This window comes from Rattus rattus, chromosome 9, assembly GCF_011064425.1.
Source record: "Rattus rattus isolate New Zealand chromosome 9, Rrattus_CSIRO_v1, whole genome shotgun sequence".
NCBI classification, from domain to species: domain Eukaryota; kingdom Metazoa; phylum Chordata; class Mammalia; order Rodentia; family Muridae; genus Rattus; species Rattus rattus.
This window is the reverse complement of record NC_046162.1, coordinates 68,731,897-68,751,486: the sequence shown is the minus strand read 5'-3', so window position 1 is coordinate 68,751,486 and position 19,590 is coordinate 68,731,897. Positions and strand designations below refer to the sequence as shown.

At 52.5% G+C, this 19,590-nt stretch overlaps 1 protein-coding gene across 2 annotated transcripts in view; it reads right to left on the bottom strand.

Annotated features, from left to right (window-relative positions):
- The window catches only part of Hid1 (HID1 domain containing), a 20,372-nt gene extending 2,254 nt beyond the window's left edge, over window positions 1–18,118 (bottom strand). The window contains exons 1-16 of one of the 2 annotated variants that reach the window (XM_032912790.1): window positions 17,936–18,118; window positions 11,949–12,098; window positions 10,724–10,894; window positions 9,929–10,045; window positions 9,179–9,285; window positions 8,861–8,977; window positions 6,639–6,861; window positions 6,403–6,459; window positions 5,451–5,591; window positions 5,188–5,278; window positions 4,762–4,913; window positions 4,582–4,660; window positions 2,556–2,720; window positions 977–1,204; window positions 544–650; window positions 1–47 (exon numbers count right to left, since the gene is read on the bottom strand). The exon at window positions 1–47 is cut by the window's left edge and continues 34 nt beyond it. In XM_032912790.1, the coding sequence (XP_032768681.1) occupies window positions 1–47; window positions 544–650; window positions 977–1,204; window positions 2,556–2,720; window positions 4,582–4,660; window positions 4,762–4,913; window positions 5,188–5,278; window positions 5,451–5,591; window positions 6,403–6,459; window positions 6,639–6,861; window positions 8,861–8,977; window positions 9,179–9,285; window positions 9,929–10,045; window positions 10,724–10,894; window positions 11,949–12,098; window positions 17,936–18,001 (2,018 nt within the window). In that variant the 5' untranslated portion in view covers window positions 18,002–18,118. The remainder of the gene's footprint in view (window positions 48–543; window positions 651–976; window positions 1,205–2,555; window positions 2,721–4,581; window positions 4,661–4,761; window positions 4,914–5,187; window positions 5,279–5,450; window positions 5,592–6,402; window positions 6,460–6,638; window positions 6,862–8,860; window positions 8,978–9,178; window positions 9,286–9,928; window positions 10,046–10,723; window positions 10,895–11,948; window positions 12,099–17,935) is intronic. The other variant, XM_032912791.1, reaches the window with a different exon arrangement.
- Between the last annotated feature and the right edge of the window lie 1,472 nt (window positions 18,119–19,590).

The window sequence follows — 19,590 nt, the reverse complement described above, 5'->3', positions numbered from 1 at the left end:
GATGCATTGGACAATCGCCTCTGCTCTCTCCATGTTTGGTTGGGCTCCTGGTTCCCAGAAAGAAATGGAAGAGACCGGGGAGGAATGGATACAAATAGATACAAAGGTGCAACCATAGAGCAACAGTCTCCTCTGGCCCCACTACAGGACTGGAGGTTGGGGAGGGGGGTGCTGCACGAGAGGGTTGGCCCAGACCTATACCCTTTGCCCTGGGCCCAAGGGCCAGCCTAGCCCAGCCCAGCCCAGTGACAGGTTTAGGGCCGGGGGCTGACAGAGAAGGCAGGGTAAAGGCCAGACTCAGATAAGGCTGATGGATGAGGAACCCGAAGGTCACAGGGCTTTGCTGTAACCGATAAACAAAAGGGAGAGGACTGTGAATGGCCCCCTCTCCCTCTGGTTCACCCATGCCAGCCCCGATTCCCTTGTTCTAATATGGCAACCTCAGAGTGCCCTGGCCCTTGCCCACTCCCACACTTCAGGGTCCAGAGAGAAAGAAAATTTAGTGACACTCAGTGCCATCCCCCAGGTGTCCCCAGTACCTACCCCCTCAGACGGACTGCCTTCTGCTGAGTTTTGCTGGGATTCTGGCTCTAGAGACCGCAAGGTACCATCCTCTGATACCTGGGACTTTTCCGTCAGCTTGTCGATGCCTGGGTGGGACACAGGAGGAAGAGAGGGGACATGCTATAGTACCCCCCCGACCCAGGAGGCTGAGTGCTCCCCGTTCACAGCTGAGGTAGTGTGTCTGTCCTTCCGTCCGACAGCTACTTTCAGTTCTGAGCCCCGTTCAGTTCATGTCCCTCCTCTAACCCCCACCAAGCGACCTAGGCCCACCCAGTTCTTCCACCCCCTGCACGCTGTTGAATTCCTTTTCCTCGGCTTCCTAGTTAGGAACGACCCCCAGAGATCACACCCACCCCCTGACCGTGCACCCCCAGCCAAACCCCACATTCTCCCAGCCTGAAGGCATCCAGACCTGGAGTGGCTACCAGGCTAGTCTTCAGGGTGCCTGGTTCCGCAGGGGCAGCAGGACGGGAACCCTCCATAGAAGCACCCTCCTGGGAACCGGCCCGGGACAGGGGCTCCGGTGTCCTCCGCCGCCGCTGGAGTGCCTTGTGGATGGAAGGCGGGTCACTGGGCAGGTTGGCCAGCTGGTGGAAGACCCCACGTTTGCGGATGATGGCATAGACCAGGTTGGAATTGCCTGTGGGAGGAACGTGTCTGCCCTCAGAAAGCCATTTTCCTTCCCACCCCGCATCTGGGCTGGCTTCCAGGACCAGAGGACAGTTTGTGAGACAGGAAGACGTCTTCCTCAGGGATAAGGACTGGACGGGGTGCCCAGAGAGGGAATGGGGCAGACCCAACCGTATGGGTATCAGTGGCAATAGTGGATGGTTAGGCTGTTGGAGATAACCAAGAAGTTAGGTTGTGATGATGCTGGCCGGATGTTAGGCTGTAGGGAAACAGCTCATCCCTGAGCTTCTCAGTGTCCTTCTTAGGATGACTTGAAATCCCCTTGCAGCTGAGAGCTACTCAGGTATCATCTGGCATGGTGGGATAGCCTGAGCTATCCTAAATATGTAACCCTTTCAGTGAACCACAGGGAAGTCCAGAGGGACACTGCTGGTATACGTCTGTCCCCCATCATCTACCTCCAAGTTCCCACAGCTGTCAGAAGAAGATGCTTTCCCGAGCTCTCAGTGCCTGCATCTACCCGTCTAGTCCTGTGACACATCACAGTGCCTTTAGCTTAGCCTCCACCACAGGGCCTTTGCACACGTCCCTTCCCAAGCAACGCTTTTCTGCCCACCGTTCTCTCGCCGTCTTCTCATCTATCACTCGTACATAGATCTAGATTTTACTTACTTTCTTTTTTCTTTTTTCTTTTTTTTTCAGAGCTGGGGAGATTTTACTTACTTTCAAAACGATAACAGTAATTGCTAATATTTGATGTGCCAAGTACTTTTTTTTTTTTTTTGTGAGTTATTAAGCCTTCCAATATTCTCTAAGAGAGGGCTTTTTGAGAGACAGGGTTTCTCTGCGTTGTCCTGGCTGTCCCGGCACTTACACTGTAGACCAGGCTGGCCTCCGACTGAGAGATCTGCCTGCCTCTGCCTTCCAAAAGCTGACATTAAAGACACATGCCCTGCATGAGGGACTTATAGCAGCCTCCTTCTGAGCATCTTACAGATGAGGGGACCAAGGCTTAGAGACTGACATGCTCATGGCCCCAGAGCCCACGGTTGGTGACATCTAGATTTGCACCTGTGATACTGGTAAGGTACCTGCGTGACAGCCACCAGGGCTCTTCTCGAGTTTTCCAGCCAACCAATTCTATATGAACTCTTTTGTTCAGTGGCTCAGTTTGTCCATCCACCTCAAGCCTGCCCCCCACCTGTGACTCCATGCCCAGCTGTGAGCTCCAAGAGGGACAAGGCACACCTTGATCCCCTGCATGTCCCTCTACCCAAGCACACTGTAGGTGCTCGATAAGTGCATAGGCAGGATTCCTGGGCTAGGGCTTCCTTACACTGGGGCTCAGGCCAGGGCCTCACCATCAAACTGGTACTGGATAATGTTGTTGAAGACCTCCAGAAGGAAGAAGACCAGGTGGTGGTTCTGGGACGCTGAGAAGAGGAACCAGGTGGTAGAGAAGGCCTCCAGCAGGTGCAGGAGCTTGTTGGCAGTCACCATGGACAGGCTCTTGAGGTAGGGTGACACTGTAAGGGAGGAGTCAGCTTGTTCTGGGCCACCCCTGCAAATGCCAGGCCAGGGTGGAGTAGCTCATCTCAAATGATCGCCCCTGTCCCCTGCAGAGGCCTCCAGAATTCCTACCACCCGACAACCTCAAAGGCATACTCCACCCATCTCTCCTGGTATCTCCCCAACCCAGAGGGAGGAAGAACAGAGACAAGAGTGTAGATCAAGAAACCAGGTTTAGGGCTGGAGAGATGGCACAGTGACTAAGAACACTGACTGCTCTTCCAGCGGTCCTGAGTTCAAATCCCAGCAACCACATGGTGGCTCACAACCATCTGTAATGAAATCTGATGCCCTCTTCTGGTGTGTCTGAAGACAGCTACAGTGTACTTATATGTAATGAATAAATAAATCTTAAAAAAAAAAAAAGAAAGAAAGAAAAGAAACCAGGGTTTAGAGAGGGTTATACATTGAGCCAAGTTCCTCTGCAATAAAATGACAGGAGTGCTAACTTCAAGGTGACATCCTTCAAGAGTGACAAGATGCTATCACTAGCTATGTATCCCTCAGTGCAGCTTCGTGAGTGGGAGTCAGAGAGGAAACTACAGCTTGGCCTGTGTGCGTCCCTGCCTTCTGCCTTTCCCCAGAGGATGGGATGGGAACAGGGACTGTCTTGTTTACAGGGGCATTCTCAAACCTGGCCTTGATTGTCAGGGACTCAGTTAGGACTTGTAAAATGGAGTCAACACACAAAGCCCACAACCCAGGGAGAGCCCGTAGGTCCCCTGCACCACCCCAGACACTCAGAAGTTCAAATCGCACTGAGGTCAGTATGTTGTAAGTTTGTACGGTCAACCTGACACAACTCGCCGTCACCTGGGAAGACAGCTCAGTGAGGTATTACCTAGATTGTTAATTGAGGTGGGAAGATCCACTATGAATGTGGGCAGCACCATTCCCTAAGCTGGGCCTGAATAGTTAAGAGTATAGAAAGCTAGCTGAGCGTATGCAGCTAGGCCGGCAAGCAGTGATTTGCTCTTTTCGCTGTTCCTGGCTATGGAGGTCATGTGACTAGCTGCTTCGGTTCCTGCCTTGACTTCCCCTCCATGCTCAATGATGGACTGTAATCTGAAATTATAAACCAAATATATCTTAAGGGTATGTGTTACAGCAACAGGGATGTCAACCAGACCCGACAGTGAACCAACTGGCCAAAAGACATCCACAAAAGTCATTTTGCTCTAGCCTCACTGACACCCACTTTGTTGGGGCCCCCAACCCCAGCCAAGCTGAACCTCCCTGGCTCCTTTCCCAGAGAGCAAGCAGCCTGTAGCCCCTTATGATGCTCTCAATATTCCCACTGTGACAGCCCAAACCGTTACCACCCAATAAATAGCCGGCAGCCACATGTGGCCATTAAATGTCTGCAATACGGCCAGTCTCAACTAAGATGTTCTGCAGGGACACACAGGATTTTGAAGACTGAGTATGACAGACACAGAGCATAAGCTACCGCAATGATTTTTATAGTCTATTCATATCTATTTTAATATTTTTAATTTAGTGGATTAGATAAGTATATTCCAAAGGTTTTTTTAGAAGTTGTATTGATTACTGTGTGTATGACATGTATATGTGAAGGTCACAGGACAACTTTGGGGAGCCAGTTTTCTCCTTCCACTCTTACGCCAGTCTTGAATAGTTTTTGCCTGCTGAGCCATTTCATAGGCGCTCCGCTCCTGTTGCCCCTTATACTGTACTAGAAAGCTTAGCTGTAATTTGTAGCTTCCTAGACCAGCTCACAAAGCCCGGGGACTGGTGGGCCTGTGGCATGGCGCCACCTGCTGGTGATCATGGGGAAGTTAGGCTCTGGGCCCCTACCGTTGACCACAATGGTGAGCAGGCAATCGAAGAGGGGTTGCAACCGCTGGTGACCGCTGGTGATGATTTTGTGGAATACCTGTGCAGGGAGAGAGAGGGACCGCATGAGTTTCCCACCACCAACCAAGAAGAGAATGTCACTCCAAACCCCGAGGGCCGACACCATGCACACCCCCTTACCACGATGAGCAAATCTGCATGTGTGCCTGTGAAGACCGGGATGTCCATGGGCACGCGTACTGAGTAGGGCTTGTTCAGCCGTACCCCAAAGTTCCTCTCCCCACTCAGAAGCAGCAGGATGAAGACTCCGATGTGCATCAGACCCACCCGAGCTGGGATATACAACACCGGAATTGTCACACAGAGCAGGGAGGGAAGGAGGGAGGGGAGTAGGGAAGATCCATCTTCAGAGGTTCAAGGAAACCCCGTGTTGGAGGTTAGGAGTTCAAGGGAACCCCGTATAGGAAGTTAGAGATTCAAAGGAACCCCGTGTGGGAGGTTAAGGCACCAGGCTTGAGCTCTGGGAGGTAGGACAGATTGCCTAGACCCCACCGGAAATCAAGACCCCATATCTACTGCGGAATCTCAGGTGCACTACTGTCGTACATTGATCTGCCCGGGCGTCGTTGAGAAAATACAGGATGGGAACCAGGATATCCAGCACGTCACTGCTCTTCAGTACAAAGAATAGGAATTTCTGGGAATGAGAGAGGCGACGGTGGGCTGCATCAGTGAGAGGACTAGCTTTGCCCCACCGTTTCCCACCTACGCTGGGGAGGCCCGAATCCTTGGACTCTGGACCCCAGTAATCCATCAGCAGTGTCCCCTCATGACTGTTGCCATCAAGCTGGGCTCTGGAGTCTGCTCACCTTGTTGAAGTCACAGAGTTTCCAGAAGAGAACAAGCAACTCCTGGTGGAACTGGATTTTCTTTGTGGAGTTGGGAAGGTAGGTCTGGAGCAGGGGATTAGACAGCAGCCGAGCTATCCCCTTAAGGATGAACTGGAAGTCCTGAGGGGAAAAGCAGAGGCCATTCCAATCCAGCTGTAACCCTATAAATGGCTCCCCATTCTCCCATAACCATGCCAATCTCCAGAGCCCAGAGGACCTGGGTTTGGATATTACTGATGGTACCCTGAGGCAAAGTCCAGCCTCTGGGCCCCTCTACAGCAGATCGGAAGGTTGCAGCTCCTGGCAACCCCCAGATGGACCCCTGAACTAGGCCCCCTGACCATCTAAATTCTTTGTTGGTAGCCGAAGTCCTTCTGCTCCCCCTCATCCCCATCACATAGGAGAAGTCCTCCCCCGTTCTCAAAGAGCTGTCAGCTACCTGCACACACCACAAGCTGGGCTGTGCTCAACTTTGACCCTCATGGGGCAGGGACACGCTCAGCCACTGTCCCTAGCACGTCCCCTCCACTCGAGTCTGCCTGGACATTAAAGCTGCAGTTCCTCCCACCCTTGAGCCCTAGCATCACAGCAAACCTCACCTTTGGGATGACCTCTTGTTAGTTTCCCTGGCCCAGCTGAGACTCTAAATCATTTCTTTCCTTTCCTTCTTTCTTTTATTTATTTACTTTTAAAGATGGAGTCTCTTGTAGCCCAGGCTGGCCAAGAACAACCCTAAACTTCTAAACCCCCTGCCTCCACTTCTCAGGGGCTGGCTTTTTCAGTCATGCACTGCCCAATCCTGATTGTGTGATGCTGAGAGACTGCTGAGGGCTTTGTGAGCATTGGGAGAGTGCTCTGCCACACCACACACACACACACACACACACACACACACACACACACACACACACACACACTATGCCTGACTCACCTCTTCACGATGAATGCGGGACAGATAGTTCACAAACAGGTTCTCGGGCCCTGGAGGCTGCCAAGGAGAGGAGCTATGGTGAGCGGACTCAGGTCTGCCTGGTGCTGCTGCAGTGAGTTTCCCAAAGTTGGACACCCCCAGGCACACCATGAGGTGCCTCCCATTGAGTGCCGCTTGCCCAGGGCCTGTGTTAAAGGAGATGCCATCTCCCAGTCCCCTCTCCCTCTGGTCCTTACATCAGCATCATCCATGACAGTGCCGGTGGTGGTGCCATCCACGGTGGGGCTAGTGCTGGTGGCACTGTCATGGTCCAAGGTGACAATAAGCACCTGGGCAGCCTCCTCCACCAGGGGCTCCCGGTAGTCCGAGAAGAGCAGGTGGTTGTAGGGGATCCCGTAGCCCACAGGGTCATAGGCACACACGGTGTTGAGGAGTGAGGTGAAGAGGGGTAGCGCATGTCTGCAGGAGAGCACAGAGCAGGGCTGCAGGGATGTTCCCTGGGCCTGCCTTTCCAGCCACAGACACAGACACAGCCACAGACACAGCCACAGACACAGCCACAGACACAGCCTCAGGCACAGACACAGACACAGACACAGACACAGACACAGCAGAGGATCTGTGCTATCAGGCAGTAGACTGGGACCCAGGAGGCAGAAAGACAAACTTGTCCCTTCCGGAATAGAAAATGCCTTCCCTATCCATGCATGCAGCTGACTCTGAACAGGGCCAAGCTGGGCCAAGAGTAACGGAGTCCATTACACAGGGATAGACTCCTTGTGGAGAGTGTGCATGCTCACGCCCTTCTCAGTTCTCGGGGTCACAGATCCTCCATTGGGGCTTCAGGCAAGGGGTTAGAGAAGCAAAGGAAAGACAGCTTCCCCTTGGGGAGCAGAACCCCAGAACCATCCCCAGGCCACAGGATGACTCGAATCAGGTCCAGTAGATGTCAGGGTTCAAGCTCCTCCTCATTCACATGAGGAGACTGAGATCCAAGAGGTTAGGGGAGAGAGTGACAAAAGGGTTGCAGTATGCCTGGCACAGCTATGAGAAGAAACTCTGGCCAGGCCCTGAGTGTAGCCACTGTTGAGGGGCACTTGGGAGCCCTTCTCTTTTGGGGATAAAAAAGTGGGAACCAGCAAAACCCAGAGGAGGGGAGCCATGCCATGCAGGGGTCGGATTCCAGAAGCAGGAAGGTTAAAAGTTTAGAATGCTAACACCTGTGTCAGCCGCACACGGGCACAACTGGGTGTGCACAGCTAGGGTGTATGCTTCAAGTACTCTGTCCCACTGACGACTGTGTGGTACCCACATGTATTCGTAACTGTCCTCATGGGGCTGGAGAGATGGCTGACTGCTCTTCCAGAGGTCCTGAGTTCAATTCCCAGCAACCACATGGTGGCTCACAACCATCTGTAATGGGATCTGATGCCCTCTTCTGGTGTGTCTGAAATAAGTGTCCTTATATCCCTTGGGAGCCCCGCATGATCCAGACTCCTCCATCTATCAGGGTGGTCCTCAGACCCTCTTCTCCACCCATTGTCCCAAAGGTCAACCACAGCCACGTGTGGCTGGTGACTGAGTACTATTGAGTGGTTGGTCCAGCATGAAACATGCTGGAAGTTATCAACTACACACTGGATTCGGGGAAGGAAGCACGAGAAAAGGAATTCAAATGATCGTGCTAGTTCTGAAGTTCTCATTACAAATCTAATGCTCAGGCTGGAGAGATGGCTCAGCAGTTAAAGGCACTGACTGCTCTTCTAAAAGTCCTGAGTTCAAATCCCAGCAACCACGTGGTGGCTCACAACCATCTGTAATGAAATATTTAAAAAAAAAAAAAACAAACAAATCTAACGCTCACTCTTTAAAACATGACAAGTTAAATAAAATATATACATTTCATTCCTTTTTGCGTTTGAGACAGGGTCTTATATACCACAGGCTAGCCCAGAACTCACTAGTAGCCAAGGATAACCCTAAACGTCTTGATTCTTCTGCCTCTGCCTCCAGAATGCTAGGATTACAGCCATGCACCGCCAACCCAGTTCATCCAAGACTCCATGCATACTAGAAAAGCACTCTACACACAGAGGTAAATTTCGAGCCCCTCACTTTATACTTCTACTGAACAATGCAGCTCTAGATGGAAGACCTGAGCCCAGGAGCCCCCAGGAGGTTTGGAGCCTTGGTAGTATCGCTAAGAAGACCCAGCTTCAATTATCGGCACCCACATGGCAGAACATAACTGTTTGTAACTGTTACCCCCTCACACAGACATACATGCAGTCAAAAAGCCAATGTACAGAAAGATAAAAATAAAATTAAAAAAAAAAAATTTAAATGTACGGCTGTTATAGTTTCATGACACCAGGGGGCAGCACGTCTCCTCAAATAAAACCATCAGGGTTGGCACTGGGTTCCTAGAACAAGACTAGAAAAGCCAGCTGCCTCTCACCTGTTCTCTGTGGAACAAAAGAACTGAACCCAGGGGTTGGTGCTGCCACTTTCTGGAGATGGGGGCAGGTACATGGCCTCTGAGAAGCATGTCAACAGCAACTTCAGCAGCTCCATCCTGCAGGAGGGACGGGAAGGGCTACGTTAGAACAGTCTCCCTCTAGAAGGCGCTGCCGAATCGGCCCACCTCCCTGGCCAAGGTCCATGGGAGGAAAAATGACCCCTGTTCCTCCCTGCAAGGCTGAGGAGGGATGGTAAGAGAGCTGGGTCTTCTCTGTGGGTCTCTGAGCTATGCAAAGGCCAGCCCGGTCCAGCTCACCGGTTCATGTCGTGGATGTAGTTGGGCTGAGGGGAATGGGCAAAGCCCACCCCAGCCTCCCAGATATATTCACAGCTGTCCAGGGAATGAACATCTTCCGCTGAGTCCTAGAAAGAGGGAGCGGTTGCAGGGGATGGGGGTGTCTCAAAACAATAGCACCGTGAGGCGGGCCCTGATGCCCCAAACTTCCCACCATCCCTAATTACCGCCACATACCCCAGGAATCTCCTAAGGTCAGCCCTCCCCTCCCGTGTCAATCTCCTAATGGACAAGGGGAGAAACGAAGGCTGTTGGGGTTCTTTAAAAGCTAGTTTTCCTGCAGTCTGGCATTGATTAGTTTACTTGCTAAATTCAGTTTGAGGCAGGGAGAGGAGGTAGGGAAGGCTAAGGCAGGGGGTGTGGCAGGCTGAGGGGAGAAAGCATTCCAGGTCCAGTCCCTGAGTAAAAAGGCAGGCTTCCTGGTTCCAGCCCTGCACCCCTCCCACCTCAGGCAGAGAAGACAATGGGTGCTTGTGTGCTGCTGCCTAGGAGACAGGGGCAGGCTGGAGACCAGCTGGCTCCTCTCCAACAATACAACCCCCTATCCCACCCAGGATAGTATGTCTAGCAGGCCTGCCACTGAACCACCCCTGCACCCTGCTCCCTGCACCCTGGGGAACTTTAACTATGCTGGCCCCAGCAGGATCAGAGCCCAGGGGAACCTCAACTATGCTGGCCCGGCAGGATCAGAGCCCAGCCTGGGTGTCTCACCACGTCATTCCTCCGGTGGTTCTGCACAGTGAAGTCCGGGCAGAAGAGCAAGTCAGCAATGGCCAGGAGCAAGGACTCAGCCAAGGGTCGAGCGTTCTCATCCTCTTCCTCGCCCTGCTAAAGATGCAGGATGCTCAGTTGAGGCTGGCCAAGGAGAGGTGGCCCCGGGGCTTGGGAGTGTCATGGACAAGGGACAGGGTCTCAGCAGGCATGCATAGACAGGGAGGAAGGAAGAGAAAGTGGAAGGGAAGAGGAAATGACTTTCTGCTCACCCCAAAACCTCCCTTAGCCAGAAGAGGGCGGGGCAGAGACAAACATTGGGAACAATGAGGAAACGTCCCCACCAGGGGTGCTGGGCATCTTGGGAATCATGAGGCCTCAACCCTTGGCACTTGACTGAAGCCCAGAGCAGATGGGGTCTGGGAGAAGATAGTTTGGTCCTTCTAAAGTCATAGCTGCTGGGGTTGGGGATTTAGCTCAGTGGTAGAGCACTTGCCTAGGAAGCGCAAGGCCCTGGGTTCGGTCCCCAGCTCCGGAAAAAAAAAAAGAACCCCCCCAAAAAAAAAAAAAAACCATAGCTATCCCTATCCCTGCTGTAAGCCCTATCCCTGCACCCCTACCCCATGCTGTAAGAAGCAGAAGCACCTTGGGAGGGAAACTGAGGGCCAGCAAACCCCAGCAAACCCTGGCTCCATTCCCCCTCAGCGGCATCCTACCCCTGTCCCTATCCCCACACTTCCTAAATATAGGTGGCCCTGCCAGGGTCCTCCCACCTCCCTGGCCAGGCCCACCGACCCCTCCACGCCCTGCCCCGGGCACTGTGGACCAGAAGAATCCCCTCCAGTCAGGGTCCTCGAAGATGTAAGGTAGCACTCGGGTGAGTAGCCGACTGCAGTTCAGGACCACCTGTTTCTCCTTCTCAGAGTGGCAACCGCCCTCTGCTCCTTGCACCAGCTTCTCCACAGCCTGTGAGACAGACAGCAAGGGAAGAGTGTGTGAAGTGGCCCTTTGCGTTCACGCCACTCAGGCTGCAAGAGGTCAGCCAGCTCAGGGAGGTTGTAACCTGGGAAAAAACAGTCCAGAGCATCAGGAGAGCAGAGTCCAGTCCACTGGGATGGCCAAGACTTCATCTGTGGTATCCCTCTCTTAAGGAGTGTGTTCCCACACTTGGGTACAACTTACTGTCTTCTGAGAGCCTCTTTTGTTTAACCCTATATAAAAGTACCCTTTTTAAAGGTTAAAAAAGGAGAGAGAGAGAGAGACCAGGGCTGGAAGGGTGGCTCTGCTGTTAAGAATACATTGTCTAACTTGGTAGGTCGTGTCTTTACTCACTCAGAAGCCAGAGACAGGTAGATCTGTATGAGTTCAAGGCCAGCCTGGTCTATCTAGTAAGTTCTAGGGCATCCAGGGCCTCAACAAAATAAAACAAACAATAAAACAACAACAATAAAACCCAACTTGTTGGGTTGAATTCCCAGCACCTATATGGTGTCTCACAACCATCACTACTCTAGTTCCAGGAGATCTAATGCCTTCTTTTGCTCTCCACGTGCATCAGGGATGTACATGGAACATATACATACATGCAGGTAAAACATTCATACACATAAAATAAAATAAATCTATATATTTTTTTCTTTTTTCTTTTTTTCGGAGCTGGGGACCAAACCCAGGGCCTTGCGCTTCCTAGGCAAGCGCTGTACCACTGAGCTAAATCCCCAACCCCTATATTTTTTTTAAAGACCTCATTTGTAACAGAGAAACCTCTGTTTGGAGGCTGGAGGACCTCACAGGAAAAGCAAAGTGAGGTAGTGTGTGGAAAGGTAAGATAAAGCTCTCCTAAATGGCGGCTGCCATGGTTACTCCCCCGCCCCACCACCACCAAGGAGAACTGGAGGCAAAGAGACTGGTCCTCCAGGACCTGTGGCTGGGATGCTCCAAATGGGTGCCCTGCCCTACTACAGACTCCACTCTGGGAAGGAAGGGTGGAAGCAGCTGAGAGGAGCCACACAGCCCTCACCTTGTAGCACAGGGTGGCCAAGTTAGAGGGTGACTCCTCGCGCACAGCCCGGATCTCTGCTGCCGGCACCAAGGCGAAGACATCCTGCACCGAGGTAGCCGTGTCTGCCCAGAACTGGTCCCAGAAAGCATTGTCGGTGGCTTCCACGGGCTGCAGGGGAATCCAGTAGCCAGAGTTATACAACCTTCCCCCAACAGACTCACAGGAGAACCCTAGCAGGGAGGCCATAGCGGCTAAACTCCATCCCAGCCAGCATCCAAGAGCCTCCCCATCTGGACCAGGAGCCTTATTCAGCTGCCACAAGATAGGTGTGCATGATGGACAAGGGTCCCATAGGTTCTAAAGTCCACTGTGTCCCTGAGGGGTTGTGTATCTCTGGCTAAGTCCCCATCCTCCTCTGAAAGAGAAGCTGACATCCTCACCAGGCCGCATCCCAAGGCCACACCAGTTGGTCAAGCATCTAGGAGCTAGACCAAGGCTCTCCCCAAAGGGCACACGCACCGTATTTACACCTGTGGTGTCTTCTTACTAGCAACCCTTTCTCAGCACATCCACCAGGGCCAGACCCACCGACCCCCACATGCTCCTCTCAGCACCCAGTGCTGGTCCATGCTGCAGCTCCAGTCACTTTCAGGGAGCTCCAGCCTCTAAATGGACTCCCCGTTTAGTGCCTCCACCCCATGCAAAAGCCAAAGTCACACTGCGTTCACGTGAAAGCCTCTGGGGTTCCCCACTGCCTGCCGGATCAAGTCAAAACATCAGCTCAACACTCAACCAAGATCTTAAACACGCCTTGTGGCTGGGATGCAGTTCAGTGGATAGAGTGCTTTGCGTACATAGTGTGCACAAAGCCCTGGAGTGGATCTCAGGCACCGGGTACATTAGGATTGGAGGTGAGCATCTGTAATTCCAGCACTTGGGAAGATCAGAAGTACAAGGTCATGTGCAACTAGATAGTGAGTTCACACCTCATCTCAAACACACACACACACACACACACACACACACACACACACACTCGATGGTTTTTTTTGGTTCTTTTTTTCGGAGCTGGGGACTGAACCCAGGGCCTTGCGCTTCCTAGGCAAGCGCTCTACCACTGAGCTAAATCCCCAACCCCTTGATGTTTTTTTTTTAAGGTGTGGTGACACACACCTTTAATGCCAGCACTTGGGAGGCAGAGGCAGGTGGATCTCTGTGAGTTTGAGGTCAGCCTGGTCTACATAGTGAGTTCCAGGACAGCCAAGGCTACATAGTAAGTGCCTGTCTTAAAACACACAAACTAAGGTAATGAACAACATCCCAAAGGCCCTATTGAGACAAGCCTTAAAAATGCATGTGTTCATTGGGGCTGGAGAGATGGGGGGCTGGAGAGACGGCTCAGAGGTCAAGAGTGTGTGCTGCTCTTCCAGGGGATTCAGATTCAGTTCCCTGTGACTCCAGGATCTGACACCCACCTCTGGCCTCTAGAGCCACATGCCCACTTGTGGCATACACTCAAAGAAATGTACACAAATAAAAATGAAAATTTTAAATATATAACTTATGGTCTTTGAGTCTTAGACAGTCATAGAGGTAAGTGACCAAGGCAACCAGCCTCCATGATTAATTTCACTTCTAGAACCCCTCCCCCCGCTCTGTGATGGATAGCTTGATGTCGATTTGATTCAAGCTGGGGTCATTTGAGAAGAGGGAACCTCAATTAAGAAAATGCCTCTAGCTAGTCAGTGGTGGTGCACGCCTTTAATCCCAGCACTTGGGAGGCAGAGGCAGGTGAAGCTCTGATTTTGAGGCCAGCCTAGACCAGGGTACACAGTGAGTTCCAGTATAGCCAGGGCTACACAGAGAAACCCTGTCTCAAAAGAAAGGGAGGTGGGGGGGGGGCTGGAGAGATGGCTCAGCAGTTAAGAACACTGACTGCTCTTCCAGAGGTCCTGAGTTCAATTCCCAGCAACCACATGGTGGCTAACAACCATCTGTAATGGGATCCAGTGTCCTCTTCTTGTGTCTGAAGACAGCTACAGTGCACTCACAGACATGAAATAAATAAATCTTTAGAGAGAAAGAAAGAGGGGTTGGGGATTTAGCTCAGTGGTAGAGCGCTTGCCTAGCAAACGCAAGGCCCTGGGTTCAGTCCCCAGCTCCGAAAAAAAAAGAAAAAAAAAAGAAAGAAATAAAAGAAAATGCCTTCATTTTCTTAATTAGTGATTGATGGGGGGAGGGCTCTGTTCATTGTGAATAGAGCCATCCCTGAGCTGGTGGTCCAGGGCTCTGTAAGAAATCAGGCTGAGCAAGCCATGGGAGCAAGCTAGTAAGCAGCACCCTCCATGGCCTCTGCATCAGCTCCTGCCTCCGGGTTCCTGCCCTGTGTGAGTTCCTGCCCCGACCCCCAAGTTGCTTTGGTTGAGGTGCACAGGCGTGCTCCCACTTGGGAACCTCCAGCCCCAACTTGTACACATCACATTCTTGACTTGGTCTGGATCTACTCACCTCACAGCCCAGCATTGCCCCTGCTCCCAAAGCTGAGGCAGATGAAGCTGAGGTGCTGAAGCTGACTCCTGACAAGGTTGAGTGCCAGGGGGCTGCTGACACCCAAGGCTGGGGCTGCAGGCTTCATAGTGCCCACCCTCAGCTCTATTCTGGGGATCCCTGGGGTAACTCGTGGCTGCACCCTCAGTCCCAGAACTGGTAGAGCAAGTTAGCGAAGGTAAACAAAGGCCAAAGGAGAGGCCCTGGAGCTGGGGTTTGCTGGATCTCAGCCTCACCAGCCATCTGATACACACTGGGGTGGAGGAGGGGAGCAGGAGACCCCAGTCCTGGTGGCCTGGAGCCAGAGTGCAGTGGAAACGGGCATCTCAGAGGAAAGGCCTGTGGAGCCCCCTCATTGGGAGCACCTCTGGAAATCTGCAACCTCTAATACTCTAGCCAAGATACTCAGCATCCCTTAAAGGGGTCAAAGCCCCACCGAATACAAATGGAGCTGACCATTGACCTAGTCCAAACATCCCTTCAGGATTGAGATCCAAATGAGACTTAAGACGGGCCTTAGAGGTCCAACCTAGAAGCAGAGAGGGGAATCCCCTTCATAAACAAGCATTTATCTTTCTACCTACCCCCACCTTTTTCATGTAGCCAGGGCTAACCTGCAGTCTCTCTCTTTATGGAGAATGAACATAGGCCCTCAGGATCGTTAGCCTCAGCTCGAACTTCCTCCCTGATCCCACTGGGCCTTAGGCATTTACATTGACTGAGAGACCAGCTGTCGCTTTAAAAAAAATTTATTTTATTTTTTTATTTATGTGTATGTGTGTTTCTCTCTGTGTGTGTACACGTACATGAGGGTGCCCCTAGAGGCCAGAAGAAGGTGTTGGATCTCCCCTGAGCTGGAGTCACAGGTAGTTGTGAGCCACCCAAAGTGGGTGTGAACCAAACTCTTCGTCTGAAAGAGTAGCAGGCCCTCTTAGCCACGGAGCCATCTCTCCAGCCCTAAGCTGTGACTTTAAAGTCTCCTTCTGGGGTGGGGGTGGTAAAACCAGCATTGAGCTTGCCCACTAAGGACGATATGTCCTGACAAGGGATCAAAGTATTATTCTAGGCGCACACATGTGCATGCATGTGAACGCACAGCTATCAGCTCTTACCCTAGCCTGCAGCAGAGCGTCCTCAAGCAAGTAGAATCTGGGAGAGAGTCTCTGATGCTGTAATGCCTCTCTCTGGGTCCCCAGCCAAGTGAGGAAAGAGTCAAGAATGTGGCTGGCCTCAGAGTTAGGGTTAAGCCCTGCCCAGGACTGGCCAACAGGGCAGGAAGAAAACAGGATACAGGGCAGGAAGACAGAAAAGGCTGACCTGCAAGAGCTCAGGCCCAGACTACAAGAAGGGGCCGTTTGTCTACGGTCCAAACCACAGCCTCTGAGGGCATAGACATGAGGTTATCCTGTGGTCATAACACCTGCAGCCCCTTGGGGACACTGAGTTCTGAGGTCCAGGAAGACCCTTTCAGACCAGGTTCTTGAATCCTAGATGCTCAAAGCTGACCGCTACAGAGTCCAAGGCTTTGGCCCCAACCACCTGTGAGAGTCGCATGCTTACGAGAGGGCCCATGAGCCAGTGAGATGGCTCAACAGTAAAGGCACTCGGTAAAAATGCTTGGTGAATGTAATTCGTGCTTGCATCCAAGTCTAATAACCTAGGTTCCATCCCAAGGTCCACATGGTGGAAGAGAACTGACTCCCACGTTTGTCCTCTGACCTCCACACATACACCATGGTACACATGTGTACACACACACACACACACACACACACACACACACTAAAAAATAATATAAATTGAAAAGAAGGAGGAGGAGGGAAAGGAGAAAGAGGAAGAGGAGGAATAGGAGAAGGGGGAGGAGGGAGAGGAAGATAGCGAGAGGAAGAAGGGGAGTAGCCCATACTGGGACTCCAGCCTACTCTAGACCGTGATTGCCTTCAGCTGAGAACAGACTACCTCAACCAGGTACAGACCTACTGATGCAGTATTTGGGGGAGGGTTCCTAAGCAAGTCACCTCCCACCTTTCTAGATCTGGTTGGGTTCATTCTGCTCCCCAAGGATCTGCTGAGCCCACTACACCACCTTTCAACAAGCCAGCTCCTCCCCGGGCAGGCAAACCTGGGAGACTCCCCCCTCCCTCCGCCACCCTATACTGTGCAAAGTACCACACACCCCTTCCTGCCACCCATAGACCTAGAGTCTCACTTCTGAGGTTCTGGAACAAGCCGTGGGAAGCAAAGAGAAGCAGTTCTGGTTTTCGCCAAGTGCCTCTCACATGGAAACGGGCTCTCTAGAGGCCCTGGCACCCCTTTCCTCAGCCTCTGACCTTTCCAAGGTGGGTAACAGGGTGTGGGGGTAGTGGTCTGCCCTCTAAGGCTGTGCCTGGCTGGGTGTGGGAAGACAGTTCTCCCGATCCCACCCACACTGACCAAGAACAATACGGAGCTCTGAGAACAGCAGGATGGGGGTAGGGTTCCAGATGGCAGTAGGTCCAGAGCCCTTTGACAGCCCGGGGCCTTGGAGAGACATGGCTGTGCATCTCCCTAACCATAGTAGCCTGGCTCCAGCAGTAAGGATTGATGGGAGGACAGAGAAGAAACCTTGCTGGGTCCAAGAGGTGTGTGCTGGAGATAGGAAGAGGCTTCCGTGACACTTGTAGACTCGGGTAAAAATGTGAGAGTGTGCACTGGGCTGGAGTTACCCATGGCTCCCTTTCCAACGGACCAATGATAATCTCCTCATCCCCGAACCCGAATCCCCATTTCGGGTGCCAAAAAGCGCAGCCAATCAGCTCCACCGAGCCTGAAGAAGCCATTGGATCATCACTAGCTGGAAAGCGGGGTTCCCTAGGCCTGAGGACAGCTCCTCTTAGCCAGCTGCCGTTGCCTGCTACTCGGTGAGCTCCTAGGAAGACCTGGGCCTTCCCTGCCCTCAGGCATCAACCAGGGCCCAGAGAGGCCACCGCTGCCACCGCGCACCAGCTGTTTTCCCCGACCCAAGCAGGCGCCGGCCCGGCTTTGTTTGCATTGAGTCAGCCGGGGCTGTGTGTCCGGGACCATGGTCCCTGAGGGGCAGGGAGAAGAGAAGAGCCACGGATGGGTAGGTGGGAGCGGGAAGAGGCTGGCAAAGCCAGGCTGAGGGGACCGGGAGGCGGGACAGGGGGCGGATAACGTTGTCGCCGCCGGCTTCAGGAGTAGGCACACGTCAGCCTAAGGTGGCAGCAGCAATGCCCGGGAGAGTGTTCCCAGGGGAGAGTAGGCATAGGGTGGGCTCCCGGAGGCAGGGATGGAGCCCTAGTTACAAAGGAAAGGTCCCGTTCCGGTGCTGTTCTCAGCATCCCCCTCTGGACTGACCGGTCACCCCACGTTCGGGTGAGCCATGTTCACCCAGCCCCCGACCCTGCCCTGCCCCCAAGGCGGGCAGGTGGATGGAGAGGCTGGGCCCCCAGGCGCACCTGAGTCTTGGTAGTCAGCTGGATCACCGCCTTCCGGAAGTTCAGCTTGGAGTCTGCAGACCCCATGTCGATGGAGCCCGCTCCAGCCCGACCCCGGATTCCGACTCTGCCGCGGGCTCCGGCTGTGGCTCCAGCTCCAGCTCCGCAGCCCCGGCTGCTCTCCCGGGAGCTGGAGCTGCGAACCCCGCCCGCCGCCGGCGTCGGCCCCGCCCCCTGTGGGCCCGCCTTTAGACCCGCCCCCACGAGGCCCCGCCTCTGCACCTGCCGTTCAGGCCTAGAAGATGTCCGGGAGTTCTCCGTGGAACCCAATTCCTGGTCGTTCTTTCTGCAACCGAGTGTTGTCCCCGCTCCATCTTCCCCTCCTTCACAGTCCGCAAGACTGAAACCCCTCCTAGTATTTTATCTCTTGCCTCCACCTTCATTCTTCACTCCTGCGCGGACCCGCACTTTCTCCTCTAGTCCTTTCTACCTGATGTTCATGCTTTTCTGTTACTGATGCTATTTGAGCGTGCTTGCTTGTTTTTCTTTTCTTTTCTTTCCTTCTTTCTTTCCCTCTTCCTTTGTTTCTCTTTCTGACCTATCACGTCCATGTGTCTATCTAGTCTTATAACCATAGCTGCAGGCTTAGCCCTAGCTTGTATGGAAGGATGGGCTGACTCGGTGTCCCTGTTCCAGGAAGGCAGCTCAGCCTCTGGCTGGCAGTGAAAACTCCCTCGGGTCTTGACTCCTACCTAGGTCCCTGGCTTCCCTGAGAACTCTTTCAAGTGCAGAGAAGCTTGCATTCACATCCCAGAGCCTGGTTTCAGAAGAATGGCGTTTACCCGCGGTATAGCCTAGTACATTGTGTTTGTTTTGTGAGGAGTTTATCGTAGGCTGGCCTCGAGCTCACTGTTACTGGTTATGAACTTTGTGATCTATCTCCCAAGTGCTGAGATCACAGGTTGGGTGATCACTCTTGATATTATGAGGTGCTGCAGGTCAAACCAAGGGCTTCTTGTATGTTAGGAGAGCACTCTAATTATTAAATTAGGAATAATAGCTTTCCACATAATAAAATAGCTGGCATACACATGAGCTCTTAGAACTCAGCAGGTGAAGGTAGGAGGGGTAGTGGATAGTGAGTTTGAGGCCACCATTGGCAAATCCCAATAGAATCAGGTATATTACATAGCAAGCCAGGACAGCCAGGGCTATGTCCCCCACCCCCCACACAATCATGTTACTGTATCTAGAAGTTTCTGTGGATCCTTGATAGTTCAAAACAAGGTGACTTTAGCCTAAACGGGTATCCTGGAGGTGTAAAATGAGTAGTATACTCACGGGCTGGAGAGATGGCTCAGCGATTAGGAGCACTGACTGCTTTTCCAGAGGGCCTGAGTTCAAATATCAAAAAACCACACGGTGGCTCAGCCATCTATAATGGGATCTGATCCCCTCTTCTGGTGTGTCTGAAGACAGCTAGAGTGTATTCACATACATAAAATAAATACATATTTAAAAAAAAGAACTCACATCCATAAAATAAATAGAATCGTTAAACAAAATAAAAAGTATACCCCGTCAAGGCAGCTGATGCAGGTGCAGAGGTAGAGAGACGGGACATGGTGTCACCACCTTACAGAACAAGCCACAGCATTGGGTAGCTTAACTCTAAC